At 40.9% G+C, this 25862-nt stretch overlaps 1 protein-coding gene across 6 annotated transcripts in view; it reads right to left on the reverse strand.

Moving 5' to 3' along the window:
• Positions 1–1411: 1411 nt before the first annotated feature.
• FBXO38 (F-box protein 38) overlaps positions 1412–25862 on the reverse strand; it is a 56370-nt gene continuing 31919 nt past the window's right edge. For 4 of the 6 annotated variants that reach the window (XM_047092532.1, XM_047092541.1, XM_047092567.1 and 1 more), the window contains 11 exons: positions 25406–25616; positions 18268–18387; positions 16432–16611; positions 14189–14923; positions 9092–9192; positions 8782–8884; positions 5856–6022; positions 4361–4506; positions 3624–3727; positions 2981–3094; positions 1412–2024 (listed from right to left, as the gene is read on the reverse strand). In XM_047092532.1, the coding sequence (XP_046948488.1) occupies positions 1846–2024; positions 2981–3094; positions 3624–3727; positions 4361–4506; positions 5856–6022; positions 8782–8884; positions 9092–9192; positions 14189–14923; positions 16432–16611; positions 18268–18387; positions 25406–25616 (2160 nt within the window). In that variant the 3' untranslated portion in view covers positions 1412–1845. The remainder of the gene's footprint in view (positions 2025–2980; positions 3095–3623; positions 3728–4360; positions 4507–5855; positions 6023–8781; positions 8885–9091; positions 9193–14188; positions 14924–16431; positions 16612–18267; positions 18388–25405; positions 25617–25862) is intronic. The other 2 variants (XM_047092558.1, XM_047092576.1) reach the window with 2 other exon arrangements.

A 25862-nucleotide genomic window follows, 5' to 3' on the forward strand; every position in this document is an offset into this window, starting at 1 on the left:
TCTCCCAAGACTGCTGCTTTTTTTATTCCAATCTGGGTATCTTGAGAAGGATTTTAGCGCTTCCCGCTGCACTTGCTCTAACAGCGGGCGAGGAGAGGAGCCGGTAAGAAACCACTAAGTTAGAAAGCAGCGGCCTCTAGCGGCTCATCTAAGCATTGTTTCCGTGATTTGGTGACTACGGTTACACCTGAAATAACAGGGTAGCTGGGAGTCTAAGTGTTGGGGGTTTTGTAGTAGTTTGAAATATCTAGATTGTTTTGTAATTTGTTTCCTGCTTTTTGCTGGTCACACCTCTAACCTGCAGAGTACAACACTCTCTTTTAGTTAAAAGGGAGATTAGTGGCGTTAAATACAAGGTAATAAAAAGCTGACTCAATGGCGTACTGGACATTCTTCCCAGCGTTAACAGAATTTTGTCTTCAAAAAAGAACTCTGCCGAAAGACACTGATTACCATTCCCACTATTTTAGTGTGTGAATTTCTGGCGTCCCTACATATTTCTGTGGACATTAACGATAGATAGGGAGGCAGCCCAATGGGAATGACCCTTGAAGTGCCTTAACCGGTTCTCGACCATTAAGTGAGAAAATTTCCCTCTCCGCGATTCAATTAATCTCCTGTAAGTGAAAAGGTTGGCCTCGGCAGTCTCTAAGAGCCCTCACACCTCATACACACCCGAAGCACGTATGGCCACTCGGAGAGGGTGGGCAACACTTTTCCACAGAATTTCGGTTTAAACGTTTTGTTGAGGTCACTCAGCTAGCCAGTGGCAACACTGTCCCTCCAACGTAGGTATCGCTTTAAAGCTTTTCGTGCTCCTGACCCCTGGCCCTACACATAATATTGCATGTATCACCGCCAAATTAGGGTAGTTTCTCCCCCTGCGAAAGGAGAAAGGCCATCTCATGGTGACGAGGTATTTGGGGGAAATTCTGCTCTTCTCACTGTTTCATCACGTAAGAGTTCGAGTTGAACATCTTGCAGCCACTGAATTTTAGAAAAAAAGAGATGAGAAACTGGATTACGCTGAAATCTTAGACACAAATCTACACGTTCCTTTTCTGTACAGTAGCTGCTACTCTTCTTTGAAAAGAGGGATTCAGATCCAAGGCCAGAAAAAAGTTTTTAATAAACTTTTATTTTTATATTCAAGATAAAGCATATACACAATTGAATGTGGAAATAAATAACTAGAAATGCTTTGGAAACTTCCATTTCCCCCCTCAAACTCAGTTTTGTTTTTTTTTTTTTAAACTCATGAATCTTTTTATTTCATTTTAAGAAATACGGCAACTATAATACTAAGGGGAAAAAAAAACACCATTTTGTACACAAACATAAAGTTGCCTCTGACTATTGGGTTTAGTTGGCTTTAATCATAACACAAAAAAAAGCACACAAGACACAAAAAGACTCTTCAACAGATTTACTCAAACAGCTTTGCTCGAGAAGAAAAAGGCACAGATTTAAGGGGATGACAATGATTATCAAGAATATAGTAAATTGGGGGCTCAGCCAAAAAGTGACACTTTATGAACTAAGTCAGGAAAAATGAACGAAAATGAACGAAATGAACTCTTTCCAATTATCTGCCTTCATTAAAATGAATTCTTAAATTAAATTGTATAAACATATGATATAAAGTTGGTACTCAGGAACTGTCTTTGTATGTTTTCTTTATGTACAAATCTTTGTATACAACTTCAGTGTTCCTTGTACATTTCCTATATACCAAAATGTGCCAGGGCTTCCAAACTGCATGCCCTGAATCCCTGTGGCACTCGCCGGCAGCTGAGCGACCCCAGCGGCTTTCCGCCAGAATACCTGGAGAGTAGGAGGGACCAGTCAAATGTAGTCATCTTCAACCGGCTCCCCATTGACGTCACAATAGTGGATAAAAATTGCCACTACTCGCTGAAACACACCCTTCTTCATTTGACGCATCTCCGAGATTTCCTCTCCTATTGTTTCCATACAGATGTCTGCAGACAGCTGCCCTTTCCTTCGAGGAGCATAGATGGTGCCTTGGAAATTAGAAAGTAAAGGGGAAACACGTATGATTACCAGAATCATTTGGAAAGGCCCTGATTAAGCCGGTCCATGAGATATGCCTATATCCTGTAATGCGATGGGACGGAAATACGTTCAGCTCTTGAAATGGGTCCCCTTATTACAGACATGCCATGTTTGGTGCCCAAGACAGCATGCATGATTAAAGGCCCAAGCTGACAACGCACCAGACAGGTAAGTCATGTATACATGTACGTGTACTTTTTCAAATCTATTTCTTCACTATATATATATATATATATATATATTTTTTTTTTTTTCAATGTTTATTTGAAACACATTGAAGATGTGTGAGAGAGACACAGAGGGCGAGCAGGGGAGGGGCAGAGAGAGAGGGAGACACAGAACTCGAAGTAGACTCTGAGCTGTCAGCACAGAGCCCGATGCAGGGCTCAAACCCACAAGCCGTGGGGTCATGACCTGAGCCGAAGTGGGACTTTTAACCGACTGAGCCACCCAGGCGCCCCTACTCCTAAAACGTTTTTTAAAAACTTCCTACAAATGGGTACTCAAGAGTGCTAACACTCAGAGAAGAACTATATTCAAAAGATCCTTTCATATAATTAGCATAAATGGAACAATTTCAAAATAATATAGTTGACAAACTCTTAATAAAGAGCAAGAAAATTATAAACATTTAGGTAATAAAAATATCTAGCTAGAAAAATCTGTCTCAAGGACTCCTGCCCGCCAACCTTCATATATCCCTAGTAAATCAACTGATTATTGTACAAATTTAGAGCTGCTGTTTGCGGGGGGAGAAGCGAATGCTAACAAAAAGCAAATAAAAACAATTATACGGGAAGCAGTTACAGGCTACACTGCTTTTAACTCAAATGAAGTATGAAGCATCTAACACAGCAGGATATACTCAAACTGGAGAATACAAATCAAGTCAGGTCATAATTACTTTCTTCATCGTCTTCAAAGTCATATCTGGCGAAGCTGTTGGGTTCTGCTGCCCGCAATGATCTCAACCAAGGGAAGTCAGAGATCATGGAATACGGAGCTCCATCCACAACCCCTGAAAGAAGACGACACGTTAACAGCGCTGCGGCCAGGGCAGTAAGGACGGAGCCAAACACGGTAGTGTCCTGTAAGCACAATGTAAAGTGTGCTTTCATTCACGATGGGCAAAAAAGGGCTGGACCAGGAAGGGTCCATTCTAATTCTAGCTCTGCTGCTATTTGGTCATGTGACCTTTGGTCACCCTCTGGTTCCAGGAAAAGCCTCTGTTTTTCCCTCTCTTTATATAAAATGAAGAAGTTGAGACAGGTGCCCTAAAGTCACTTCCAACTCTCAGACTATACAACAAGTTTAATTTTCTTCTACCTTTTGTGTTTCCACACTGCTTCTGATTAGGTGGGGGATGGCAAAGACTCACACAGGGAGAGCAGGGTTTATCTGGCCCCTGCTACCTGCAGACAGTCAAAACACCCATCACCTTGACAAACTGTAAGGCTCCCACTCCTCTCTTCCTTAAGACCTGTCTCTCCATCTAGTTAGTTAACCAGCTAGTTAATTTAGCTTCCCAGCCATCTGTAAATGCTCACCTTCTAAAGTATAGATTTCTCTCCCCCACGGGTACTTGGGGTATTTCTTTAAATCATCCTCACTTCGCGTGGCTTCAGGGAAGAATTCGTACTTAATGAGCTCTCTGGAGGCAACAAAAAAAAAAAATTAAAAATTACAAAACCGGAAATAATGTTGGGGTGTGGGGTAGAAAGGACTGTCAAAATTGTATCAGGCCTAGATTCTAGGGAGCATCTCAAACGAAGTATTAAATAGCTAACAGAAGCAGAAGACTAGAAGAGGATAACATATCTAGTCAGTTCAAAGTTACTTTCTTCACTACCTTCAAAATCCTATCGGGGAAAGAGAGAAAGCCACTCTCTAATCAAATGTCATTTGTGTAAGGTGCTTAATAAAACATTTATATAACAAAGGCATAAAAAGTCTAATTTTCTGATGATACAAAATGTCACAGTTTTAAGATCTTTAATTTTATCTTTTCCATGCCCTAAGGCTAAAGGAATGAAGTCCAATGTATACGTACAGTCTGTTCCTGCAATTTTTCTCTTAAGTTCAGAAATAAAGTTACAAATACGCATGCATGCACTTTAAGTCCCCATTTCCCTCAGTTTTTTTTACATGTTATATTTCATATGTTTCAATGCCTGAAAAGCCCAGACAAGCATCATTTACAATAAAGAACAACTAGGTTGTGTTTCTGGGAACCCCTCCCATAGGCAATGACTGAAAAGGCCTCCAGGGACCACAGATTACTTACTGATTGATGTTTGCTATGGTATCCATCCAGCTGCGGATACGCACTTTGTTCCGGACGTTGGGAGGGTTACTGAACTCGTGGATAATACAGATGTGATAGGGGTAGGGACCACTAAAGAGCTTCTGTTCCAATGTTAGTGTGTCCACCTGGGGAAGACATCACAGAGAGGGCTTTGGACAAAGGAAGTGAATGCCTTAGAAATCTAGCTCCTTAGAGCATGAACAATCTTTCTTCGGGACCTCAGTTTTAAAATCTCGGGCAGATTTGAAAGTCAAATAGTCACATTCAGTCCTGAGCACAGCTGGCCATGTGGGGAGTGGGGCTCAGCAAAATTTTTCTACCTGGCAATCTCCCTGATTTCCATCTCATGGTCATATTAATATAAATGCCCACTAAAGCAAGGAATCCAGATGCAGGTAAGTGACCCCAGGAATCCACTTCGGAGTATGTCTTTCACAGGTGTAGGTACTGGCTGTGTCATAGAGCTGCGGATGTGTACTGTTCTATCCTCTATCCAAACTGGCCCACTGCCAATCCTAATGGCAGAACACATTTCCTTGCCCCCCTTGTGGCCTTTACTCACTTGCTTTCTTCTCATGGAGTGCCCTCTTCCCCATCTCTCTTCTGCAATCCCATCCTACCATCTTAGTGGCATACGTGTCTACGCCTACCAGAAAGGCAAACTTCTCGAGAGAAGGATGATGCCCTGTGGATTTTTCAGCCCTCAAAAATTATAAACAAAGGATGTGTTTGTTGAAATGAATCTTTTGGGGCCAGGCTCCAACAGTGACTACAACAATTATATACTATTTCCTTTAAACTTTATTTTGGCATCACACCAAGCAGAGTCTTACGTATGTTTGCACTTTTTATCTCCCTCAGTGTTACTGAGAAGTAACTGACATACATCACTGTATAATGTAAGACATACAGCAGGACAGTCTGATTTACCTATACTGTGAAATGTTAACATAACAGGTTCAACTAACATCCATCTTCTCATAGAGATACAATAAAAAGAAAAAAATTAATAAGGAGGATATGACCTATCAAAGGATTGCTTACTATATGCAACTGTTCTAACACTACGTATATTAATTTAACTATCACAGTAAGTGTAGGTTTTTAGTCTAATTGTATAGCTGAAAAAACTAAGGCAAAGCAGCTAAGTAATCCGCTCCCTGTCAGTGAATGAGAATGTGAATCAGGCGGTCTGAAACCAGAGTCTGTGTTCTTAACGGGCAACTTTTAATAAGTACTTCAACAACTGCCCTCATCCTGTCGCTTGGTAAGAACCCACAAAAATCTAACAGAGAAACGTTAATGAGGAAGACTGGCAAGGTGGTCTAGTATGGCTAAAAGAACTGTGTAGAATCTAAAGAATCATGACCACGGGTTGAGCCAATGATTAAATCCCAAGTCCAAAAAGGTGGGAGACTTAAAAAAAAAAAAAAAATCACTGCAACATCCCTCAGAAAAGAGCAGAGCTCGTTACCTGCTGCATCGGGCGGAGGTATATGATGCGGTTTCTCTCAGGAGGCATCCGTAGGATCTGGTCTAGTACTTGATCCATATTCAGTTTCTTGCACTGTGCGTAGTCAAATCGATTTACGATTGGTGCATTTTCTACTTTTAAATGTTTCAGTACCCTGCACCTGGTAGCTACAAAATGGAAATGATAAGCTCCATGAATAGGTTGTACAAAGTAATATAGCAGTCAGTGTACCGCCCACTTGACAATGATCTTTGGAGGACCGGGCCGACTTATATTAGCAAAAGATGCCGCAGACATGAACATCTTTAACACAGGTCAAGTACTCTCATAAAGTACAACTAACAGTTATCAAAGTGATTTGAAAACGTGATTCTGCCCTGTTCAAAAGAAGGTGGTCACCCCCTCCCACTGAAGGAACTTTTTCCTAAGATTTTACTTTGAGGAGTCCACATTCCAGAGAATGGCTTTGCTTAACCATACAAATTGTTTAGAAAAGATTTACTGAAAAGAATGAATGATGGTAACGGTTAAATTTTATGGGTAATGTTCAAATAAACCTAGAATAATTTCCATATATTATTTTACATTCACCCACAGGAAATGAGCCGAGTTGATTTCAATTCCTATCATAAGTATAAAAAGAAAACCTTAAAAGACCCAAAAATATTTGGATACTTTGGTCTGAAGCTGTATAGTTCGATGTGGTAGCCACTAGCCACCTGTAGCTTTTTAAATTTCTATTAACTAAAATTCAGTAAGATTAACAATTTAGTTCATCAGGCATTAGCCACAGTTTGAATGTTCAATAGTCACATGTGGCCAGTGGTTACCATATCAAACAGTACAGATACAGAACATTTTCATCACTGCAAAGAGTTCTATTAAAAATGCTGGCCTGAGGGATGTCTGGGTGGCTCAGTCGGTTCAACGTCCGACTTTGGCTCAGGTCACGATCTCACAGTCTGTGAGTTCAAGCCCCACACCAGGCTCTGTGCTGACAGCTGAGAGCCTGGAGCCTATTTCGGATTCTGTGTCTCCCTCTCTCTGTTCCTCCCCCACTCATGCTGTCTCTCTCCTCTCTCTCAAAAATAAACAAACATTAAAAAAATATATTTTAAAAAATGCTGGCCTGAAAACACGATTAAATATTCTCCCTGTTTAACATGTAAAGTGTAGGATTATAAAGAAAAATAACTGTTATATAATAAATGCATTTAACTGCAACAGTATGCTCAACTTCAGAAAAATATCCCTTTCCTCTATTTTTAACCTCAAAGTTCATTCTAATCCAATTTTTACTATGGACTTCAACTTAGTCCAATTCAAGAGACAATCAGATAGAAGAGATAAAACCATAATCAAACTGATACGCTTGATTTCTTTAATAAGACACCTCATGATGTCCTTGACCCAGATGTCCCCACCTCCCTGTAACCAGCTGGATGTCAGAGGGCTGAGCCAAGTCTCTGCCTTTCTGGCTTATTTTCTCCTTCTGTGACCTGGCAGGAAGAAGGGCAAGCAGGGCAGGGGACAGGAAAGGAGGAAAAGAGAGCGGACAAGATGGTGATACAGGTTTCAATGTGCACCTTTAGAGAAGATATGGGGTGAATGAATCATCAGAGTCAGGCGCCAGATTCTCCAAGAGATGAACAGAGAAACGAATGAGAGGTCAAAAAGCAGCAGAGTCCAAAGGCTGAGAGGAAGATTCTCAGACCTCAGAGCGGGGAGCACTGCCGGGGTTGCCCTGCTGTTATCACCCCTGAGCTTTTGATGTGCCCCTACTGTGTTTTACGAGTAGATAGTCGTTCAGTAGACAGTCTAAAACTTCATCGGCTGGAATGGAGTAAAGTACCACTCTTAAGGGTGAACATACGGTCTAGAGTTTTCTAGAATTCGGGAGAGAGGTAGTGTTTATTTCTTAGTTTTATCTCTTCTTTCTGGGATTCTCCTCGTTTATGACAAACTGGTAAGGATTACCTAGCTTTGTTTACTACCAGTAACATAAAAGTGCAAAAAAAAAAAAAAAAAAAAAAGGAAGCCCCTAATACTGCAATACTAATAGAATAAAAATTAACATCTGGTAAGCTTTTAGAGGTCAGACCCTCTACTACGTGTACGTGTACATATACACATAGACACACACATGTGCACACACATCACTGCACTTAATCCTCACAAATATGTGTTTATAGGGTAAGCATAATTATGCACACTTTACAGATTGAAAAAGATGAACACAGAGAATATAGAACTTGTCCAAGGCAACAAACATGTCATAGCTTCATAATTCCACACGGATAGATATCAAAACTATAATTTTGAGTGAAAATGGAAAAATGGACATACTATATATCTGAAATTATAAAAGCTCACACAAGTTAACACCCTGTTATTCGTTCAGAGGTAAATATGTACGTAAGTAAAGATGGACTGGAAACATACGGACTGAGAAGAAAAGTGGGGCCTGGACTAAAGATATTATGCCAGGAACTGAGGTGATGATCAACCACGTCAATCAAATCTAGAGCCGTTAAGCACCTCAGGCCCAGTCACCAGTGCCCACAGAACATGAACACAAAAGCTGTCCAATGTCCTACAGCTTGGCAAATGGTAGGGACAGGACTCAAGCTGAGATCTACCGGACTCCGAAGCCCATACATGTTGCTAATCTACTCTGTTAGATCAAGTAACAATTACCATTTGGAGGAAAGCAGAGGAGAGGCTATTTTATAAGAAGAAGCCTCTGCACACGGTCCCTCACAAATACTATGGAGTAACTGAGAATGACAACAAGGACAGAATGACAAATAACCCGACGTAATGATTCCTTGGAAAAAATAAAGAAATGTTATTGTAGTATTTATGAGTCCTTAATTCTTTAAACTCATTCTTGACGCTCTTGTATGACCCAGGCCTTAAGACATACCGTGGATGAACATCATCTTGGGACAGTCTTTTAGCACTAGATCTGTGATTCCACAGTTGGTCATAGTGACTCCAACAAGATTTTTGGATTTTAATACGAGGACCTACAAAGAGAGAAACTTTAAATGATGTATCTTTCTGCAGATGTTTTTTTTAATGCTTAAATGTTTTCACTGGCACAAGCTACGAAGCAGCTGTTACCAATTTCTTCTCTTTTAGGGCAAAAAAATTATATGTATAAAGATGGAATCTGGAGTCATTATTCAGGACATTGGCTAGACTGAAAGTTAAGCGAGGGTTTTTTTCTTCACCTGCACATGGTCATCCTCAATCACAGGGTCGCTGGTACTGGTGGACTTATCTGCTGTCCGTTTCCGCTTCATGGCATGCCGTGGCTTTGTTTTGGCAACCTCTAGAAAAGGCAAGAGAAAAATCCAAACTTCAGCTTTTAGCTTTCTTTCCTCCAAGAGAATGCGCTCAACTGCGTATGTATGAACTCTGTCAAGGTGACTCTCAAATCTAGGACTTGGTTCCCAATAGAATATAATCGGATTATATCCCAATAGAACATAACTGCTATTTCCAACTGACTATTCCAAAACAACATCACCCTCCAGGATCTCAGACTTCCTGACATCAAATAGGATATCCCTTTTCATGCCTCGGCAATCTAGTTAACATTCCCATCTTTAGTCACTCAACCCATCCTAAAATACTGTTGGTGAATTAAACTCCCCACTTTCCTGCTAAACCACTTTAAATTACTAACTTAGTAAATTACTAACTTAGTAAGTATGTTTCAAGGGCTGACACCTGTTCTTAATTTTATCCTACTCCATGTCCTGGTCATTTGCCACTGCCAATGCATCTGAAGCCAAAAATCATTCTAGCTCCTTCTGCCCAGAACACCTTTTCCTGACCTCACTTTCTGAAATTCGATCCATTCCTGAAAGGTCTAGCTCAAATACCACCTGCTCTAACAAATCACCTGGGTCCCCAAACCTTATAAATGGTTCTGTAATTCCCTGTAAACTTATTTCTCAACTTAAACCGAAAGCTCCTTGAAGGCAACAAGACCGCTTTATTTCACCTTTGAGTCAATGTCAGCCACTAGCAGTGATCTAAAATGAACATTTACTGAACGAATTGAACTCAACGTTCACCGAAATGCATGACGGATACGTAAATGGAATAACAATAATGGCAAATATTTACTGAGCACTTGCTGCGTGTCAGGCACTTTTCTAAGCGTTTTACTTGTATTAACTAATTTAATCCTTAAAACAGCCCTCTGAGAGAGATTATTCTCCCTGTTTTACACATGAGGAAATAGAGACATGGGACACCAGAAGAGCCTGCCGCCGTGGAAGGGTGGAAGCAGGAGGCAATGCCAGGCCATCTAGTTCTCGTCACTATGCTAGAAAACCTGTGGTCTCATTTATCTGCCAGATCCTTCTTAGTAAGGCCCTGACTCATTTACTAGTGTTGTTGTAACACATGATAGTTTAATTACGAAAGCAAGTGTTACCTTGATTTTATCTTGATTTTATCTAAATGCAAGGTCTAAATTCATCTCTAAAACTTTAACAAGCACATATACATTCTAAGACAAGACACTTAAAAAAAATCACCGTCCTCATTTTTGATAAGCATTCTGTAGCAGAGCATTTACTGCATGCAATTAGGTTGATCTTCATGAATTAAATCTCACCACACTGCTTTCATCCTACTTGGTACTTCTGTAACCTCAAACGTCAACGGTTAGCAAGAAAGACAGGGAAACAACGTGCAAATGCTGCAAATTCCCAGAGGCTTGGGTTAGAGACGACTCTAGAGATCTAATCTAAGTGCTTTTCTTTTTACACACCAGAACCTTTCCTCCACCATCTGAAATCTTTGGGAAATCTTACTATGCAAACCCACTGGAAGCAGCTGCTCTTGGTGAAACCTAAAAGGGAGCCTCAGAGTTCTACCCATCAATCTTCTGCTAAAGACCCTGAACCCAAACAAAACCCTGGGGTTTCAGAAAAAAGATGAGGACTACTGATCTAGCTAACCCACTAAAGGCCTTCTTCCACAGTATTCCTGAAGGAACGTCACGTAAAATCTCATCATCTTTATTGACAAGGAACCTGCTAAACGCAGCACATGTCACATGGCAGACAAAATTCATAACCAATAATAGGAACTGGTTTGTCTCCCAGTACCCCAAAAATGAAAACAAAAACCAAAAAAAAGTCTGTTTCCATTCCTTCAGGACAATTTTGAAAGTAGAATCTTCTCTTAGCATTCTCTTTTCATGATCTGATTTTCAAACTTTTCACCTTCCTGGATTGCTCTCTTTCCTCTCCCCTTTAATTGATCAGAACATGGGGTTCAAGGTTAAATTTCCTGCTCTCCAGAGTGCCCAAATTGGCAGTTCATATTTTCTAAGAAAAGTTACAAAACTGAGTCACACTTTATATGTAGATAAGCATCAAAAACAAAGGCTTCCTTCCCAAGGTAAAAGAAAAAAAGAATTTGTCATTTTTTTTTTTTCTTCTCATGCTTCCCTCTTTGTTTAGGAACAATTCATAGTGATTTCATACATCCACCAGCATCAACATACCTCATATGTTGGTTCCTACCACTTATTAAGTTGACAATTATTCACTGAGCCCCAAACCATGTAACACACAATGCTAGAAATTGGGAATAAAATTGCAAACAAGAAGACACTCTCCCTGCCCTCATGGAGCTCAGTCTATTGGAAAGACAGACAGCAAAACACAGAATTATGACACAGTATAGTTAACATTGGCGTAGAAGATGCTACAGAAATACAGAAAACAAACCAATTCAGTCTTGGGATGTCAGGGAAAGAGGTTAGTATTTATGAGAACCATACCATATTAATCTTAAATGCTATTCTTTGACAATCCAATTAGTTATTTTTGTGATATTTATTTTATAAAGTATACAGTGAGGATACAAAGAGCAACTTACAGTCATTTATTCCGAAAATAAGAATTCACGACATAACTACGTTAGCTTCTAACAGAGTTTTAACACTACATAAGAAAACCAAAGTAAAAGCTCAAACATTTTCTTTGATAAAGTGATATTAAAAAATCCGTAACACTCGATCAAGTTTGTTCTTTTATTAGTCTGTATTTTTCTCCTTAAAACTCTGAAGAGCAGAATGGCCAACAGATATCAAAAACATGCTGGATCAAAAATAGCAAGTTGAAAGCCACTCAAATAACTTGTTCTTTCCAAATGAGATCCAGATAATACTAAAATTAGCACTTTGACATTTCTCTAGAAAAGCTGTTACTGAACGTAAATGGACATTTGTACTGTTTAAAAAATATGAGGAAATCATATATCTACTGTACGATCAGCTACACACACATTAGAAGCCTTCTCAAATTGAAAAAAAATCACACAAGAAAACAGATGTAATTTACCTAAAAAAGTAAAAATGAGATTTTTTTTTTTTATTTTTAGAGAATTATTTCAGCTAAGACAAGTTCTAGTCCTGAAACAAGTCCGAAGGAAATGGTAAAGAGGGTAACAGAACATGAATGATTTACATTAAAAATAAAAACAAAACAAAACCCCCCAAAACAGCAGCAACTGAAAAGTTTACTCAGGGACAAAAGACAAAATGGGAGACAGAACAGTGCCTAAGTGGGAAGACTCCATGCTGTAAAAATGACAATTATCTTTTCAGTAGATCGATGTAATGGAATTCTAAACAAAAACCAAGATTTGCTTGTGGAGCCTGACAAAATCATTATAAAATACAACCATAAAAATGAATGAGACATGCATGACTAGCCAAGGAAATTTTGAAGAAGAAGAAGAATGAAAGAGGACAGAACACGGGAACAGAACAGAATGGCCAGAGATAAACCTAAGTATATGTAAAGTACATGATAAAAAAGCATCTCAAAAGAATGAGAATGGAGGTCAATGAATAGTACTGAAATAACTTAGTGATAATTTGGAATAAAAAAATAAAGCTCACCGCCTGCAGGTTAAAATAAAGAGCTAAAATAAACAAATGAAAAACAAATCAGATGTAAACAATGACTGGAGGCATATTCAAGGAAGGTCTTCCACAGCAGAAAAATAAAGAAATCAGAAAGGGGAAACTTGTAGATGTGACTTTACAACCATGAAAAACCATGCAACAAAAGGCATCGTCATGGGGAGTTTCCGTTTAATGGGCACACAGTTTCCACTTGGGAGGATGAAAACGTTCAGATACATGGTGATGGTTGCAAAACAATGTGAATGTATTTAATGCCAAAGAAATGTATACTTCAAAATGGTTAAAATGGTGAATTTTATGTTATGCATTAAAAAAAAAAAAAAAACGATATGATAAAACACTTAAAATTCCAGCTTGGGGAAGTATTTTCATCGTACGCCAGAACTAGTGTCTGTAAACCGTAGTGAAATGTTGAAGTAGAACTTATATTTAATTATGAGTTTATGCTACTATGATGATTAGCACATAGTGAAGGAAGAGCTCATATTTATCTTATGAAAGCTTCTTTTTTAGTTTAGCTCCACATGATTTGATAAGCTCAGTTCTATTTGGTAAACAAAAACACCCTAACTACATTCTGGAGCGGATTTTAAGATTTTAAAAGTGAGGGAGACCTGGAAAAAATTAAAATATATTATTATTCATTGATAGCTATTCATGACTTAATAAAAGCAGGAGAGATTACTTAAAAATGTCAGAAATAAAAACTATGGTTGAGAAATGTGCTTACCCCACCCAACCCAATGCCTTGACATATACATCATAAATATTAATGAAATTACACACATACATACATATATATATGTTTTCAGTGTATTTTCACCAAAAAGAATTCTCAGCTACATTACCCACTTACCTGCTCATCTCTTGGCAAACCTACCTGGAAGCAAAACTAGATTTCAGGAAAAACTACTAAGTACTGCAGAGGCAGACAGAGGGGCAAACCCCTATGTTACGTTCCCCAGCCTCGGCAACTTGAGGTCCTCACCCTTTGGCTAAGGTTTAAAGCTTCACTGAGGGTTACGACTCCCCTCAGTGTGGGATGGGAGCAGAGTTACACGGGACTTAGACATCAGCATCAGTACTGTATTTAGGGTCAATATACACACAATTATATCTCTCTTAGCGGCTTGACTATTTGGGTTTTCCTGGGGTGGATGTTTTACAAGCTCTTTTACACACCTCCCTCCGCCCCCGCCCCCACCCCCCACCGCTGAAAATTAGTTCAAACTCTGCATGATTGATCACAGATCCCCCAACACACAATTCAATCCGCCAAACTGGCTTTAGGCAAGAAAACATATAGAATGAGCTCATGCCCTTGTCAAGGCCTAACCTGCAGTCGCTAATCCTGGCAGCATTGTCATACCTGACTCAGATACCAGCGGTACATGGGAGAGTCTGCTCCTCGCCCTTGTTAGGGGCCTCCGAGGGTAGTCTTCATTAGACTGCACGTCACAGCTCTCAGGCTGGGAGCTCCCCCTCCTGTCCTCACCTGTAGCCCCAGAGCCACTCCCATTAGTCCTCTCATCATGTGCTGGGCCTGAAGACCCCCCTTGTGGCAGAGTCCTAAAGGAAAAGGCGGATCTCGTACCATCCGGGCCATTCACAACACAGGCTCGGCTGGTTGAAGGACGTTCCTCATCAGAACACCTGCTAGTTCTCCTTTGGGGTTCCTGGGGCCTGTGACAGCAGCATCTGGGGCAGACAGAACTCTCTGCATCTCCCTCCTCCATGGCCTCAGAGTCCTCTGACCCACCGGGGGAGCAGACACACTGCCTGGACACATCCACTTCTGAAGGGCTAGGCTCGGAAGAGCCGCCGCTGTTCACCGTCCTTACAAAGTCGGGGCTTTGAGAAGCAGTGCTGTGTGAGCTGGAGGCTCCCGCTGTGCTGGCGGTGGCGCTGCTGCAGCTGGGATACACATCCTTGTTTTTTTTCTTTTCAGGAATATCCCTAGCTGCTTTCATATCGGCTTTGATCTGCTCACTGGTGACCTGACAGCCTTTCTCACAGCTGCTTTCCTCGAGGGGACACTGCTTCGACTGGCCCATCTGATGGGAGCTGTACCTCTTTCGAAGTGGAGTCTTGCCTTTTCCACTTACTGCTTACAGAAAAAGAAGAACGGCCCGAGGAAAAGAAAAGATTTCAGTACAAATTCTGGACAAAAGGCAAGAGTAAATCTGGAACAGGAAACAACGTACACTAGTTTTCCTAGAGCATAATGGTGACATCACTCAGCTGCTCAAAAAACTCCCTGTGGTCTCTACTGCCTACCTGGTTTATTCTCCTCAGTTCAGCCTCCAAGGCCCATCATGATCTAATGCCAAACTACCCTTCTGGTTTCGTCCCCTCTATACACACTCTACACGCTATAGCCCAAACCTGTCTCTCAACCTACCCTGCCTTGCTACCTCAGGGCCTTTGTTCTCACCAATTCTTCAGCCTTCACCTCTGTCCAATCTCTTCTGCACCCCCACCCAAAGCCCCGTAGTATATGCCCTGTAATATTACTGTTTAGATTTCTGACCCAACTCTTCGACCAGACTAGAGGTTCCCTAGAGAGAGAGGGGTCATGACGTCTTCATCTCTGCATCCCTCACTGCACTTAACATAGTACCTGGGGCACAGTAAGGCTCAATGAGTACATAAAAGAATACTTCAGTAAGATTTTGTCTGGCTGACAGAAGATCTAGTTCCTAAATTCAGAAACTGAACTTTCTAGGAAACATTAGTCAGCTGGTCACATTCCTTTTCCTAAATTTGAGTTTCTGTAAAATCCCCTTTCAACCACAGTGTGAAGATACCCGAATTTCTGTAAAGGAACAAAATGAGAATTGAGTAATCAGTCATTGGTTAGTAAACGATTCCAAGTCTAAAGAACCGAGCTTTCCACACAAAAGTGTGTATATATTGCCGGTTCAGTGTTAAATGTATACTGAGCACTCAAACACATTAAGGTGTAGGGTACCCAAGGGAAATTAGTGGACAATTTGTATAGAAACCTCATCCTTTCTCATAGTGGTAAGCATGTGGTTCTGAGAAACAGAGGGGAAGGAGAGACAAGGAAGAAGAGTGAACTGAAGGTTAAGACAATTATAGTTTCTTGGTGAGGAAAAAGGGTAGAAGGCTGTTGACTAAGATACAAAGGGAGGCAGGGATTGTAAGAACACACTTCAGGACTCCCTCAAGCACCAAACTAGCCACCAACATTCACTAAGCACACCTGGACAGACTGTCAACTGGGGAGTGGTTGTCTCCTCACTGCTCTGGATGCCTCGGGGGTCATCCCCCATGTGAGGCCCAGGCCTCTCACTAATCCCTGGTACCCTGATGCCACAAAGCCTCTACTGTGGAAGTAATCCTCACGTCTTTTCTTCCCTGAGCCTTGATTCCAGAATATTTTTGTTGTGCTACACCTGCCCTCGAGAGCACCACCCAGATTCCCCTCCCCCTTGGGCTACTGCCCTTCTCGCCTCCTGTCACATTCCATAAGGATACGTTAACTGCACCACAAGTTGTGGTAAGGACACATTATACAAAGGTCAAGTGTGTCTGCCAATTCTCATGATGACTCCCACTAACAGGTCCCGGCAAGACAACATCTCTCACCTGACAATTCCCTGGACTGCACGGACTCTCCAGATTTTTCTTCACGCTCAGAGTAACGCCGAGCACCATTCTTAGGAATCCAGACTTCTTGGAGTTCTAGACTGTCTTCCTCATCATCACTCTCTGAATCATGAACAGTAATTGGGGTTGGTTTTACGACACGCTGAAGACCACTGGGTCCTAAAACAAAAAAGCACAGGCCGAACAGTTACTTTTTGCCAAGAAGAAAGGCTGTCACTTTAAGTACTGTTGCCAGGGATCTGGACTCACGGAGATGCTATGGCTCTAAGTAGTCTCTCTTACCACTCACATTAACGGAATACACGCTTGGATAAGATACTGGGAAGCACTTTAAAATTTAAAGCATTGTGAAAACCTTGAGTATGATTAATATGCCAACCAACAGTATGCATTTGTAAAGGCAGATCAAGACAGAAGATCGTACAGCAGCCCCCTTCAGGACCTTCACTGTTTGAAAAAGTCACATAAGTCATCCTAAAAATAATCCTATTGAAAAAATAGGCTATTCTCCCAATTTTGCAAATGTATGAATGAAGACAAAGGAAACGAGGCCGAACCTCAGACACCTACAGGACTGGTGAGAAGTCTCTGCCTTCTTTAACTGAGCATCACACTATCTCACTGGATACATCAGGTATGTTCTTGAAAGGCTCGATGCATGTTACGGTTGGGTTATTTGAGTATCTGCATTTATGTAAAAAATGTTTTCTCTGTTTGGTAGTATACCTTAAAAACGTTTAGTTCTTATGACCCAATTCTCTCTGAAAAGTGACTTAAGTTCACTCCACCGATAAAATGTAAACTCCAAGGAACCTTGCCTGTCTTGTTCCTGTTACACTGTACAATGCCTGGCCCAGAGTAATACTCAGTTAATATTTGTTGAATAAGTGACTGCATCTGTAAGACACTTAAAACAAGGACAGTTAAAATATTTTCTTTTTTTTTTTTTTAAATTTTTTTTTTTTCAACGTTTATTTATTTTTGGGACAGAGAGAGACAGAGCATGAACGGGGGAGGGGCAGAGAGAGAGGGAGACACAGAATCGGAAACAGGCTCCAGGCTCTGAGCCATCAGCCCAGAGCCTGACGCGGGGCTCGAACTCCCGGACCGCGAAATCGTGACCTGGCTGAAGTCGGACGCTTAACCGACTGCGCCACCCAGGCGCCCCAAGGACAGTTAAAATATTTTCAATTCAAAGACAAGGTGGCATTCCAACAGACCAGGAGTGCAAAAATTTGAGCTGTAATTTCAGTTCTGTCCCCTGATGACCGGGGAAGTGGTCTTAAACAAGTTATGCAAATTCATTCTGAAACACTATTAGTTTCTCCACCTGTAAAATGCAGGGTTGTATAAGGTCATCTTCCGGGGCCTTATGACTCTATCGCCTGCCATAAGTCACCCAACGGCAAATGGAGACTAGATCTTGCTCTGTTAACTAAACTGGGTCAACCTTTCCACTCCTGCTCCTCCCCACCAAAATGAAGGGAGAGAGAGGACAAGCAAAATACTTAATCAGGTCATTTATTTTCTCAATCACAATTTGAGGGCTGTCTTTCTACATAAACACGCATGTGTGAACACCAATATAGAAAGAGGAGTTGTTACCACAGTTACGCAAAATAACTAACCAGACCTTAGTAAGATACATAAATGTGCAGCAAGACCACCACTCTAACACAGGCAGGCCTCAATAATAAATAGCATATAACACATCGTTAGCTACAATATTAAAAAACAAATCACGCTGAGTGCTTTACTTTCATTAGAGTCAGGCCTGCGTTTTCATAACCACGAATGTGGGAGTCACAGGATTACCTGCTTGCTCCTCGTCAACATCCACAGGGATGACCGCCTGACTGCGAGCTGCCGTCTCCCGTCCGCTCGCAGCCACCACCTCTCCGTCTTCTGGCACCATGTCTTCCATCTCATTCAATGCTTTAACAAAAATAAACACAAAGTGAAACAGGAGAGGTCTACAAAAACCAGCACAGCAGGCAAGTCTGGGGCACCCCAGAGAAATGAACGGCCCTGTGATTATTAGGCCCACTCGGGAAGGACAGCCTGTAACTGGGCTTCGTGAGACCGACCGTGAACAAGGAGCACTCAGTTATTCCATGGGACAGGAAATCACGATGGGAAAGGAGCACGTGGGGGAGCGAGTCCATCACCGGAGGACGAGAGCAGGGAGAACGGCACACAGCCGGCAGAAGAAAAGCACCACGTTCATTCCTGAAGGGGTTGACAGGAATGGCTCTATGAGGCAGCTGTGTGCCAGCTACCGGAAGCCTTATGATCATTTTATAAGCGATGATAGTACTTGCCAGCTGAAACCACGATGTATTGGGCAAGCACGCTCAAACTGTACGTGTCCTCTCCTACTCTCTGGAGGCTGTGGTATCATTTTTGGCTAACACGTGACAAGGATTACCAACAAATAAACTAAGTGCACTTTGAAATTTTAGTACCACTCAGGTGTTTGGCATCAAAGAATTCGTGGCAGTTACTAATGCCTATACGTGAATGAGAACGTGTGATTTTATTTACATTTTCCCAGAAGACGAGCGCAGTTTCAGACCGATAACCTCAATCAGTTTATCCTCTTAAGATAAAATGGTCACTTTTCCAAGAGGACCCTAAATAAAAGAATTCCTGGCTTTGCCAGCTTTTTACAAGATTGAATTCAAATCCCTCAAGTCAGCATTCAAGGCTGTCCATCTAGTGCCCTCTTACAGCCTAAGCCTGTATGCCTGATCTCAGATTGAGTCAGGATAACAGCAGTACCATCCTTCACATTACAGCTCGGCCACGACACAGGGCAGCAGAGACTGTGTCCACCCTGTTCGTCACTGTATCCTCAGTACCTAGGGGTGCTCAATGACTATGGCTGGCAAATCAATCAACCAACCAACCATCTGGGTGAAATGAACAAACCAACAAAGAGAAAACAAGATCCTGTTCTGAAAGAACTAAAGAAACTACTTAGGTAGACAAGACAAACTCATACAGTCAACAAACAAGGCAAAATAGGATTATGACAGAAGACACCATTCAGCTAGGTGTCTCTGGAATATACAACAGTGAAATCTGAGATTTTATGGGGACAGTGGGATTTGCTTTGGTCTTTAATATACACTAAAACACATTCCCCCCCCCATGTTCGGCCCCCCATCTCCAATTCCTGCCCAGCTCTAGCCCTCAATATTCTACATTTAGTGCCCAAAGGTGGGCTGACCTTGCATACAAACCTGTCATGATAAAAGACCAATCAATTTTCTTCATTTAATTCTTATGAGCAGTTATGAACAGCAGTTGGTAATCAACGTGTCCATACTCTAACCTTACTTATTTCTTAAAGCAATCTTGTAAGGGCACTATTATTAGTCTCCTGTATGCACAATTAAGGAAAAGGTTAGTAATCTGCTAGGATTTGAACTGAGGTGTTTCCTGAACCTACAATATACGGACAGTGAGTAAATGGAGAATTTATAGTCCCTGCTCTCAAAGAGAATGCACACATTCTAACAGAGATGTCAGAAATGCAGAATAAGGTCAGAAGAGACTTGCTAAGTGCTAAAAAAGTCCAACTGCAAGGGGAATAATGACAAAAAAAGGAACAACTGGTTTTCCTGGTGGGCAGGGAAGTTTTCACTGATATGAAGTGATACTTCCTATACACCAGGATGCAGGTTACATTTTCCTGGAGAGTAAGTATCCCAGTGATAAAAAAGAAAAAGTGTTTGTGTTGAGATGAGGGTGTAAGAGCAAACAAGGCTAAACAGGTAGCCTGGACCCCAAATTGTGAAAAGCTTAGAAAGCCTCGCTGAAAAGCTTACAATTATTTCTCCCAGACAGAGATGAACCATCAGAGAAGTACATTCCTATGTCCATGTGATAAGGTTTTTTAGGTGTTTAATATCATATCCAAAAGTTACTTTATACTTAATTTCTTTCATGATCTTCATTCATTTGAGTATTTATTAAGCATCTACCACAACGTGCTACTGTTCCAGGTGCGAAGAAACAGTGATTATATTCAAGATCTCTATTCTCATGGAGGTTACTCCAATTGGGGAAAGGAAGAACTATTAATAAACAATAATAAAGAGATCTGATAGTAATATTTAATGTAACAAAAGAGAATAAATTGGTGGCTACTTAAGGTGGAAAGTTGGTCAGCAGGTACAAACTCCTGACGGCAAGTCATGAGGATGTGACCGACGTACAGCATGGTGGCTACAGCTAATACTGTACTGCATATGTCAAAGTCACTGACAGAGTAGATTCTAGCATTTCTCGTCACAAGAAAAAAGGCTGTAACGATGTATGGTGGCAGATGTCTACTAGACTTATTGTGGTGATCATTTCACAACATATTTGTAAGTATCATCATGTGGTACACCTGAAGCTAGCATGCCAATTGTAACTTAATAAAAAGGTGGTACGGAAAGATATCTCTGAGATTAACATTTAAACTAAGACCTAATACCAAGAAGGAACCAGCCATGCAAAGATGGAGGGAGGGCCATCCTGAGAGGCAGCAGTTAGTGTAACAGGAGGTGCGAGCCTGGCTCACAACAAGTGTGGTGGGTGAGGTGGGGAGCAGCACGAGGTGAGGACAGGCCAGATCACGTAGGGTTTTATGGCCCAAATCAAGAAACTGGATTTTTTTCCTAAGGCAATAGGAAGCTACTAGAAAGTCTTAAGAAAGGGAGCCATGTCGCCTGGTATATGTTTTTTTTTTTTTTTACATTTGTTTATTTTTGATAGAGAGAGATAGAGCACAAGTGGGGGAGGGCCAGAGAGAGAAGGACACAGAATCCAAAGCAGGCTCCGGGCTCCGAGCTGTCAGCACAGAGCCCGACTCGGGACTCGAACTCACAAGCCGTGAGATCATGACCCGAGCCCAAGTCAAAGTCATACGCTTAACCGAATGAGCCACCGAGGCGCCCTGTCTGGTGTATGTTCTAACAAGACTGCCCTTGCTGCTCTAAGACTTAATTTTAGCTGATCAAGAGAGAAAGCAGGGAGACCAGTCTGAGAGGTATTAAAGCCTGATGTGGCACAGTGGTGGTACAATGGGCAAGGAGAATGGAGAACAAATGGGGAGATTTTTAGAAGATAGTAACAAGTCCTTGTCATAGAGAGCAAGGAGGTGGTGATAAAGAAAAGAGAGGACATGATTCTTGGTTTAGATGCTTTTGTGTCATGATATTTTATCATCAGGGCAGTACCTTTTTTTCAGAATGATTTTAACTTACAGAAATTATGTAAACAATCTTTTAATCAAATATCAACGTTTACCAAACGTTTTGTTCAGCTGAAATGTTATCTCGGTTGTAAAAAATCCTGTTACAAAACATAGTCATAAACCTTAATGGATCTGAGCTGTTTTTACAGATATATAACTGGTCTCTTTTATATAAAACCTGATTAGAAATTTATAACCTTTATTAAATGTTGTAAAAATAAAGGAGAACTCACTGCCTTTATAACCTTTATTAAATGTTGTAAAAATAAAGGAGAACTCACTGCCTTTTAACAAAATGATTTTATATGTAACCATTTCTAGTATCAGAAATATTTACTGGTTAACAGTTATCTGCCCAAAATATAAAATAAAATGCATTTACTGTGATTTTTTTTTTTTTTTTAACATTGTAGCTCATTCTCGGGCTTCAAATATAAGGATTTTCCGAAAATTAATGGTTCTCAAATGGCGGCTCCAGACCAGCAGCATTAGCATCACTCGGGAACTTGTTAGAAATGAAAGTTATCTGGCCCCACCCAGCCCTACTAGCTTGGACCCTCTGAAGGCTAAGCCCAACAACCTGTGTTCTGACAAGTCTTCCAAGTAATCCTGATGCACTAAGGTTTGAGAACCACTGCCAAAAACAAAGGCTGCAGAACAGTTTCACTTAGATTAATTTAGGTTAATGGAGGGCAGAGGGCAGTGGTGAAGGAAGGGAGCAGGGTACACAATTTTTAAAAGTAGGTAAGTACCTGGGATTTATGTGTTAAATCAAGATAGAAATTTGGTAAAATGATATATAGGCAAAACTATGCTTTGTAGTTATAATTACTTCAAAGGTAATTATATTAAAGCAATTTGGCAACATGTGTTAGCAATTACAGAAGCATGATTTTGACACATGGTCATTTTATGGCAAATTACTAAAATATGGACACCTACTCCTGTTTTAGAGTGTTGTAAAATGCAGGTAATGAACTTACATTTTCAATTAACATAACTAGCCCATAATAAAGCATTCTAAATCTTAAGAATTTTGGAAGCGCAAATATAAGAATAATATTCTTATCAAATTAGAATGTTCTGATAAGTCAATACAGTACTCTACAAGCAATAAAATCATTTTCTGAAGCCCTACATCACCTTAATGATAATGTTCACTGAAAAACAGGATTATAGGAGTTTATAAACAAAGACACTTAACTTATGCAAATTAAATGGCTTTTAAAATTCTACAATGCCCTTCTTTTAAACTCTGCTACTCCATGCAAGCTGATGAAGTTTAAATACCACAAGACAATAAAGAGTGGGGGCCTCTGCTTCATTCTGGGGTTGTTCCAAAAACCAGGTAGTGGCCCATGCATGAAGACTTTTCAAATTGTAAATTGAGTTAAATCAACATGTCAATACCACTTTCAAAACTCAAGTAATTTTTAAGCTACTGTTAAGTTCGCATGTAGAGTAGAAGCATCAATGTCAGTCATTTCAACAAATGCTAAGTCCCACTCCCTGTACTGCTATTTAAATTATATTTTTCTTCACTTCTTTTTTATTTGAAATCTTTCCACTTCTGGTTTTGATCAAAAGTCACATCCCAGCTCCTTATTTCTTACTTAAAAGAATCAAACTGGTAAATAATATAGTAACAAATACAAATAAATATTTTGCCAACTCAGAGAGATGTGTGGAACCAATGTATATGACCATAGGCATTTCTCTACAAGTGCTGCCATCATCTTTGGTGTTCCTGGCCTTCCTCTGGTTGAAACTGTTTGATTCTTCAATCTAGGCATTTCTGTATTCATTCCTTTTGCTTCTTAGCCTTTCATGGCATTTGAAGATAGAGTACCTGACAACACTATTCCTCAAAATGTGGTCTGTATGCAAGTGTCTCATCTCCTGAGATCTTAGTTTCACATGTTAGTAAGGTTCCACTGCTCTCTCATGAACCAAATACAGTGTTCTTGCACACGTTTTGATCTCTGCTGCACCAATATGTGATTTCATAAAGGAAGGCATTCTCCATTCTGTACTGAGAAGCCTATGGCCATGTAACTTCCTGGAGACTATCATCTGTCCAGTGCATCCACTCCAACCACGATGGGGTCCCTAGGATTTGGGGAGGTCTGCACTGCGGTTGCTGTAACAGTTTCTCATGGATGGTCTGTGTCCTCTGAAGTCCAGGTCCTCATGGTGCTATGTGATGGTACTTAGGGACAAGAAGGCAAAGAGACAATACCTGACCTCACTCACCCTCCTTCAGTCCTAGCACCTGCTGACTCTGCACTTTTGTTTTTGTATTTTGCAGGGAGGATGTCAGGGGAGAGATTTAACCCTAAGTTTAAAATTCCTAAAAGTACTCATGTAGAAATAAAAAGGATAAAGTTGTACATAACTGTAAATTACCTCAAGAAGTAAGAAGATTGAAGCTAGAAATAAAGGTTAGGAATTCGTTAGCATATAGTTGGTACCGAAGCTGGGGGTGAGTGAGCTCATCTAGAGAAAATGTGTAGAGAGAGACAGACAGATGGAGAGTCAAAGTAGAGTAGAGAAGGTGCCGCAGGCAAAGGAAACTGAGCAGACACGTCCAGTGAGACACTACGAAAACCAGGAAGATGGTTTCAGAGATGCCAAGAGTTATCTAAGGAAGGTAGCAGTGGACAAGAATGACAAATGCTGCTGAGATGTTAAATAAGATGCAAGTGGAGAAATGACCATCATCTTTCTTAACAGAGCCACTGGTGACTTTACCGAGAGCCAAAATGGAGAGTTCTGCAGAAAACATGTGCAGTGAGAAAGTGAAGACAATGCCTACAGATGACTCTTCAGTCGGGACCTGTATTCTTGGAGCAATCCCAAAGGGAAGCGTGCTCAACACACAGTGTGCTTTCATGATGAAAGCACTTACAGAACCTCAGGGCACCCTATTTCTCATTAATTACTGTGTCCAAGAAAATGAGCAAAAGGACAACGCTAACAAGATGGCGTGGAGAGATTCTTTTTCCAGTTCTTGAGGGTCAACCGGGAAACTGGAAAACGTGGTAAGAACACAACTTCCCTCCATCCTCACTCACCAACAGAGGGGCAGATGAAGCCTAACTAAGAACACAGGGGCTGGACATAGCAGGTGTTTAGTCAATACTGAAGAGCTGCATGGATAATTACATAAGTGAATCCAACAGGTCTTTATTAGCTCAGGTACCTAATATGTTGGGTGGCTGTTGAGACTTAATGATGAAAGGCAAGTGAGAGGTGCCCAACACAATATCTAGCACGTGACTGGTATTCATTTTTGTCAGATCTAGGAACATCCAAAAATAGTCTCCACAATGAAATTGAATTTACCTATTTATCGGTCAGGGAGATAGAATGGGATGCTCTTTTGCCCAAATCCTGAAAGTTAAATTTCAGTTAAGCCAGGCCTCTAAGGCTCACTGTACCCAAATTCCACAGCATTGACGCGTCCTTCCCATTCTGTATGCACCCTTACAGATTTTACGGACGAGAGGCATCATGGCTTTGAAACGAATAAGCAGACAGGCACATTTCATCCACCACCCACCCCATCTGCCCAACCAGGTCCCCACAATGTGTAAAGTGACAAACTGAAACGGGGGAAGAAGGGAACAGAACAGGGTCAGTCAGAGAAATATAATCCAAAGTAAAAATCATTTCTGTTTGGAGCTCACAAAAGATCTGGGTTACCGTCGGCTGCAAACTGCTGCTCTCCTGGCTGCAGGTCTGGCCGGAAGTCGTTCTCCTCATCGGAGTCATCTGGATGATGGTGATTGTTATCGTGGATGTTGGCATTATTCTGGGCATTATTGTCATTGTCATTGTTGGAGTTCTGGTTGCTAACAAGGGCCGAGGAAACCCCGATTCCCGTGCCTGCACTTAGACCAACTCGAGCACAGCCCTAAGGCAAGACGAAACCACATGCGTGTTCATTGAAGTTAGTACAGAACACTTCATTTTTAACATTCCTTCATCTTTATGTAAGAATATTTACATAGCACGACTTTCACATATGCATAAAGGACCTTATTAAAGGCAAGCAAGACAAAGTGTTATCAGTCTGGATTTATAGGTGATGAAATGCACAGTGGAAAGAGGTCTGTGCTATAGCTGCGACCTGAAACCCCACATTCTAACCTCAAATCCT

This window comes from Lynx rufus, unplaced genomic scaffold (assembly GCF_022079265.1).
Source record: "Lynx rufus isolate CCGP_SWC_20201006 ecotype Redwood Valley unplaced genomic scaffold, mLynRuf1.p SCAF_1, whole genome shotgun sequence".
Taxonomy (NCBI): Eukaryota; Metazoa; Chordata; class Mammalia; order Carnivora; family Felidae; genus Lynx; species Lynx rufus.